Source organism: Vicia villosa, linkage group LG4 (genome assembly GCF_029867415.1).
Source record: "Vicia villosa cultivar HV-30 ecotype Madison, WI linkage group LG4, Vvil1.0, whole genome shotgun sequence".
Taxonomy (NCBI): domain Eukaryota; kingdom Viridiplantae; phylum Streptophyta; class Magnoliopsida; order Fabales; family Fabaceae; genus Vicia; species Vicia villosa.
This window is the reverse complement of record NC_081183.1, coordinates 151,890,299-151,897,831: the sequence shown is the minus strand read 5'-3', so window position 1 is coordinate 151,897,831 and position 7,533 is coordinate 151,890,299. Positions and strand designations below refer to the sequence as shown.

The 7,533-nt window shown below is 33.3% G+C and overlaps 1 protein-coding gene across 1 annotated transcript; it reads right to left on the bottom strand.

Annotated features, from left to right (window-relative positions):
• Positions 1 to 3,159: 3,159 nt before the first annotated feature.
• Positions 3,160 to 3,733, bottom strand: LOC131599963 (monothiol glutaredoxin-S5-like). The gene has a single exon (XM_058872200.1). The coding sequence runs from the start codon at positions 3,656 to 3,658 to the stop codon at positions 3,350 to 3,352; it is 309 nt and encodes a 102-aa protein (XP_058728183.1). The 5' UTR covers positions 3,659 to 3,733; the 3' UTR covers positions 3,160 to 3,349.
• Positions 3,734 to 7,533: the final 3,800 nt, after the last annotated feature.

Genomic DNA, 7,533 nt, shown 5'->3' with positions numbered 1-7,533 from the left:
GACAAAGGGGGAGATAGATGCTGGATGTACGGGGGAGCTTTGTTGAGAGATTGCCTTGTTGAGAGATAGATGCTGGATGTACGGGGGAGCTCTATTGAGTCTTTATCACTTACTACCAAAGCTTAGACGAATGGTTTGCCATCATCAAAAAGGGGGAGTATGTGAATACAAGATTACACTCAAAGATGTTTTTGATTCATGGCAAACTCAAATAAGCATTCAAACAACAAGACGGAAGCAGAAAACTCAAAGAAAAGCAAGCATTGATCACTCATAGGTCAACCCATTATGTTTATATGTTTATAGGTTGACTCAACACAAGCAAAACAAGAAGAATGCAGAAAAACAGCAGTTAGGTCGACCTACCATCAACCCAGGTCGACCTAAAATGGAGAAAAATTCATATACTCCTGCTAGGTCGACCCACACATCATTTAGGTCGACCTAAATTGATGAATTTTACATACCAGCCTGTTAGGTCGACCTACACATCAACTAGGTCGACCTAATCTGAGAAAATGTTCCCAGAACGCATCAGAAGAGGATTCTGGTCGACCTACTCCTTCAACAGGTCGACCTAACTGGGAGCAAACTTCAGCAAGCACTGCTAGGTCGACCTAACCCCTACAAGAGGTCGACCTAACTGATCAAGAAAGTTCAAAAATCAGTTTTTCTTGGTTCCAACTGTTATGCAATCATATATATTTTGCAAGGGTAATTATTCAATGCAACATCAACGACTGAAAGATACACAAACGCTTCTCATCTTCGTTCTTCATCATCTCCAACACAATTACACATAATCATTCTTGCGTTGCGGGTTAGTGATGAGTTCGATAACGTCCATGGAACGGAATTGAAGATTCCTAGTGGGTGAAGGTTTGTGGGGTTTGTTGGTGAATAAAATCTGCGGGTTTTGTCCTCCACGACGGGTGGTTCTTGGGGGTTTTTATCAAGAGGCGTTCATTGAGGATTCGGCTGAGTGTAACGATTGAGGAACGGGGAGTTCAAGGAATCAAGACACTGCAGAAGGGAATCAAAGTGAAGCTCTTGGATAACCTTGATCTTGCTCAAGATTAAGGGGGAAGAAGATTCAAAGGATCGACATAATTGGTTTATCGTTTATCGCTTTGTTATCTTCTTTGTATATACTACTTTCAACATTAATGAAAGATTACCCAATTTCAATTTGGAATTGGGGGCAGACGTAGTCGTAGCGAGGACGATCGACGAACTGCCTAAACAAATATCGTGTTCTTGTCGCTTTTACCTTTTCATTTACATTCTGTTCATATTTGGTTATAATAGCAAATTGATCAACGATTCGAGTGTTAAGATTGTGAATTAAGTTCGTTCATAAACATCACAATCCATCACACATTGAATTACCTTCAATTTGATCATTATCACCAAGTGTTTGTATATTTGTTTCTATCACTCTTACTGCATTGCAAACATTGTCCATCATACAAAAAGTTAATCTGATTTTCATAAGAGAAACGTCTTGATTCTGCAACATATACTCTTATCATTTACTTCAAGTCTTTGACTGGTTTTTTAAACACATATATAATCGTTTCGATAGTGGTTCGGAATAGACGCGAGTCGATTCAGAATTACTTCCGCTGAAAAGTCGTTTAAATCCGTAAAACTGTGAACGATCTATTCACCCCCCTCTAGATCCTAAGGCCAGCGTCTAACAGTCATTACAAAAAAATCAAACAAAGGGGTGCGCTGGGAAAGTCAAAGTTCTATGTTTATAATCCAGAAGATGGATAGTGTTCGCGGCGATGAAATCCAAGAATCTACATATTGAAATCAGAACAATCCAAAAACTAAGATGATAAATCCAATACAAAAACACTGTGCGATACAATCCGAAATCAGAACAAAACAAAACAAAACACGTCAAACAAAACAAAAACACGTTATTCTGCCCGACGAACGTTACAAAATACACATCAAACAAAATAAAAACACGTTATTCTTCCCGACGAGCGAACTCCTCCGAATGAAGATAATTATACCAATCCTCATCCCACTCAGTATCAGAACCATCAGCGTTGATCACGCCTGAAGACTGAGTCTGCACGTCCGAGCCATGGACCCCCAGGGGACGAGAAGCAGAACCAGTCAAAACCTTCTTCTTCTCCTTCACCTCCTTCACCTCCTTCTTTGAAGAACCCTTTCTTCCCTTAGCGCCACCCATTCCTGCGTAAAAATGAAGAAAGAAAGGTCCATGAGACCTCCTTTTATAAAAGAAGAAAGGGACACAAACTTCAAAGAAACAGGCACAATAAACAAAGGCGTTAAAAATAGAGTACTTGCAAATTAAAACGGACACTCCCTACCCTCTCTAGAAGACGCAGTCCTGCGTGCTGGTTGATTGTCTGACATGTTCCTGTAAACAATTGAAATCGATTAATATGCGAGACAAAATAAAAAACAAAAAAATTTGAACTTCTGATACATTTCGGAAGTTCATTTCCGAAAACTGGGATGGAGGTGTTTTCGGAAATGAACTTCCGAAACACCCCTGCGATGGAGTTTTCTGCAACTTCCATGGCAGACCCCTAAACCAAACTTCAAACCAAATCAAAATGCTTCTAAACAACCTAAATACTACTAACAACCTAACCATATATCATTTATGCAATTAAAACCCTAAATAACATGCATTTGAATAATAGATCTAAAAATTTCAAAACTTACAAAGTGTTAGGATTGAGGGCTTTTGAATGTTGTTTAGCAGTGTGATTGGAGCCTTGATGCAGCTTTGAAATTCTGTTTGCACAAATTTTCGCCTTTGCCACTTTTTGTTTTGATTTAGGGTAAATGATTGAGGGAGGGGGAGTGTTTTGATAAATCTGCAGAAACCGCAGTATTTCGGAAGTGAACTTCCGAAATAATGTTTTCGGAAATGAACTTCCGAAATAAGTCAATTTTTAAAAAAAAAGACGCTTTCAGAAATGAACTTCCGAAGCAGGGGTATTTTGGGATTTTCGCTGGGGGTGACCCCCATAGGGAGGTGGCTAAAGAAATTTTCTAAAAAGATTCTGAAATTTAACTATAAAATAAATAAAACTTAACTAATAAATATTTCAACCAGGATTCAAACTTCAAAATTTTTAAAACGATTATATCCTTAACTCGAGCTCATTAAACATCGAGCTCAATCATCTGGATACAGCATACATTGATATAAACTCTATAATATAACTTTAATATATCTGGCCGGCTTTATATGTACTATATATAATCTCATCATTATACAAGTAAATTAACCAAAACAGATTTATTATTATACATTACTTATATAGTATCTCATAACTTATGATTATTTCATTACTCAAACCCAAAGTGCTCCTGCTCTTCTAAGCATTGGAATCAAAGACCTATTAAGATGAAGACTCATAACTTCATTAGCTCCACCAACAAGCTCACCACCAATGAACACAGCAGGCACAGAAGGGTTACATCCAAGTCTTGAAAGTGCTTGTTCAATCTCTCTCCCTCCATTTATCTCATCAAGTTCATGAACTTCTGGATTCACTCCAAAATCACTTAGAAGAGTTTTGATTGTGTGACACATGCAACAGCTACTCTTGCTGAATATCACCACTGATCTCTCTGATGCCAGCCTTGTCACCCTCTCCATTATATGTATGTTGATCAATGAAGGAAATTAGTAATGTATGAATGTGTTACTAGGTGATTTGGTGTGATTGAGCTAGAGGTGAATGTTTGCTTATATAAGGATTTTGAGGAAGTGTTTGGTTGGTTAATTGTTTTTTTTTTTTTTTTGTGTGTGGATTGATAAAGCATATGTTAGATAATGTGGCTGAGGTGAAAAGATTGAGAATGTTCTATTAGATATTTGGGTCGGTTTCTACTTTGAACATATAGCATTTGTGTGAAAGTGATTTATGTGACCAAGCTTTTTATGGAATCGATTTCTATCCATAATGCAAGAAATTGGAACAAAGATTTGTCCATGGTACGGCTTTCCAATAACTGAAGAGCTTTATGCACTATTTTGGTACGAGAAATCAATGAACAATTTTCATTTTTGTTTTTTTCCCCTTGATTGAATCTATATGCAATCTCAATGTGGGGAATAATGAATATAGATTGAATTAAGGACACTTTGTTTCAGTTTTAAAAATAATTTTTTTTAGAGTGTATATATTTTTATTTTAAATAGTTATTCATAAAATATTATTTTAGATATTTCTTATTTTATTATAGTTTTTTTTGGCTATTAAAATTTTAAAAAATCACTGAAATTTTAAACTCTTTTAAACTATTTTAAAATATATCTTTTTGAAAATTATGTGACTTTGACTAAATTTAATCTTGAATAAATATATTAGTTTTAATTTATAAAAATAAATTAAAAACTTTTAATATTTTAGTTTTTTTATAAAATTATTTTTAAAAATACAAAAAAATAATAAATTGTTTTTTTAAACTTAAAACAAACCAGCCCTAATTACATAACTTTTTTCTTTAAAAAATGAGTCTGATTTTTATGCACCGAGTATACAATCAATCATAGATGTAATTTTAAAACTGCTTTAAATAAAATTTAAATATTTTTAAATCCTTAAAAGTTAACTACACATTTTATTATGTGTTTAGTTTTAATTAATTTGCTAGCATCAAAGAATCCTAAAGGACCTGTGTTGAGTAGTTGTCTTTTGTGTCATATTGTAAGCTATGTTTTTTTAAATATATGTTAAGTATGTTTTTTATTCTTATAAATATCTCAATTTAATTTTTTTAATTCTATTAAAAAAATATATTTTAGTCCCTTAAATATATTATAAATATGACATATTGGGGTTTGTCTTATCTATCTTAGAGGTATATGATGCCTTTAGAGAAAAGTTGAATTTATCCTATTGGGACCTTTTTTTTCCTATTCGCATCCAATTCTGAAAAGGATATATGATATACAAATTTGAAAAAAAAATCTTAATAGTTCAATTGGAATGAATTCAACTATACAAAAATGACCGAAAATGTGAGATGTTTTTCACTTTGTTTACACATAAAAATAAATACGGGCAATTGTGCATTACAATTATCTTAGAGGTAGATATTGCACATACAGAGATAAGTTCTAAGGTTGGTAGAGTCAAACAATAATAACTTTTTAAAATTATTTTTAAAACTGAATACATAAACTCTTTTATAAAGTCTTCCGGCAAATAAAATAAAAAATTGATTATTGAAACTCTTTTTAAAGTCTTCCGGTATGCAAAATAAAAGTTAAAAATAACTATAGAAACTCTTTTGCAAAGTCTTCCGAAACACGAAATAAAATTTGAAAAATATAAAAACAAATGACTACCAGAAGTCTTTTGCAAAATCTTCCGGTATGTAAAATAAAAGTTAAAAAATAAAATAATAAATTAGTTAAAAATACACAAGGGTAAAATTAACATTTTTCATAAAATATAGGGGTATGAGAATAAATGTAGGGGTACAAAGTAAAATTTTCGTGGTGAAGGCAAGAAAATTAAGAAGTCTAGGCACAAATTTAAAGACCGTAAATTAGCATTATATATAATATAAATAGTCATCAATCAAAATTAAAGGCAGTGAATCAGAAATAAAAATCTAAAAATTTGTATAAATGTATCATGCATAGATATACTCATTTAAAATTTTAAATAACAACTAATTTCAATGATTTGGGGGTGTATGGGCTAGTTGCCATCACAACCAAACATTTGAAGATCATTATACTCTACACAAGCATGTGAGCACAATAACTGAAACAATAACATATTTTTTTCCTAACGAATCCATCATATAGCTGCAGGTTTATAAAATACAGACAGATAAATTCGAGAAAACTACTATATTATACATTAAAATAGGATACATCAATGTTGCCTGATAATTGTTTGAGGTGTCAAATTAGATTTTCAAATTTGGTTTATTTTTTTCAACCATATTCTCCTACTTTCTCTATTAGCATATAATAACCTTCCGAGTATTCACAAAACAACAATCACCATTTCTTCAATTCACTTCCTCCATCTCCAACAATAAAAAAGAAAAAGAAAATCAACACACAAAAAGAAAATACAGCATGATCTTGACTCAACCTTCATCGTCATCTTTGTTAAATTATAATTCCTTGTATCAAACAAATTTGATTTTGTTTAGAAGTGTGGAAACAGTTTGTTACACACATATTTGTTTTAGATATAAATAGATTTAATTTAGATTTAAAATAGATTACATTTGATTTAGTTCCAAAATATGTATTTTGGACTTTTATAGTTTTAGGCTTTGGCTTAGGAAGTAAGCTAACCTAAATCTATAAATAGAGAGTAACCCTAATTATTTTGTAATCAAGTCAATTGAGTTGTATTCAAAGAATTTGCAGTTGCAAGTGAATAACAAAGTTTTCCACAGTTTGTGGACATAGAGTTACTCTGCAGAAACCCTAATCTCTTTTCTTCTTTAAATTTCTGTTCTCTTTCCATTGTTATCGCGTGGTAATAACAATCTTGTTCATCAAGATTGATAGAAATTCATCATAGGTTTTGGTGGATTTCCAACATCTGGTATCAAGAGCCCCGGTTTATCGATCAAGGGAAGAAGAAGAAAATCAGGATGGTGGTGAATTATGGGAATGGAAATTATCCAGCAAGTCTACCAATTCTGAAAGTAGATAATTATAAGAATTGGTGCAAAGAGATGAAAGTTCTATTCAGGTGTCAAGGTATTTGAGTTCTTGTAAAGGATGGAGTACAAGAACTTGAAGAAGACGCTTCAGTAGAAGAAATAGAAGAACACAAAGAATTAGACAAGAAGAGTTATAAAGCACTCTTTATAATTCATCAATGTCTGAGTCCAGACAACTTCGAAAAGGTTAGTGACTCTGAATCTGCAAAAGAAGCTTTGGAGATTCTTGAAAAATCTTTTGGAGGCGCTGAGAAGGTGAAAGAGGTAAGGATACAAACTCACAAAAGAACGTATGAACTGCTTCAGATGGAAGATAGTGAAAGCATAATTGATTTCTTCACTAGGGTTACGAAACTAGTGGATCAAATTAAAATATGTGGAGAAACATTAACAATAAGAGCTATTGTTTCAAAGATCTTGAGGTTTTTGGCCCCTAAGTTCGACAACATGGTAGTAGCGTTAGAAGAGTTAAAGGATTTTTCGAAATTGACAATGGAAGATCTTCAAGGGACGCTTGAATCTCATGAATAACGAATGGCCGAAAGAGCAACAAGCAAGTCGAAGAGTGACGTGGCTTTGCAGGCTCAGTCGGCAAACAAAGGCAAAGGAAGTTTTAATGGAAATAAAGGTAGAGGTGGCTACAACAATTCGACTGGTCAAAGTCAGCAAGAAGGAAACTGGTCGAATCATAAAAAAATCCTCATACCAAAGCAACCAAAGAGGTGGTGCTGCAGGTAGAGGAAGAGGCGGTGGTCGAAATCCTAACAAGAGTCAAATTCAATGTTTCAATTATCAGAAGTATGGTCACTATTCTACAAAGTGTCCAAA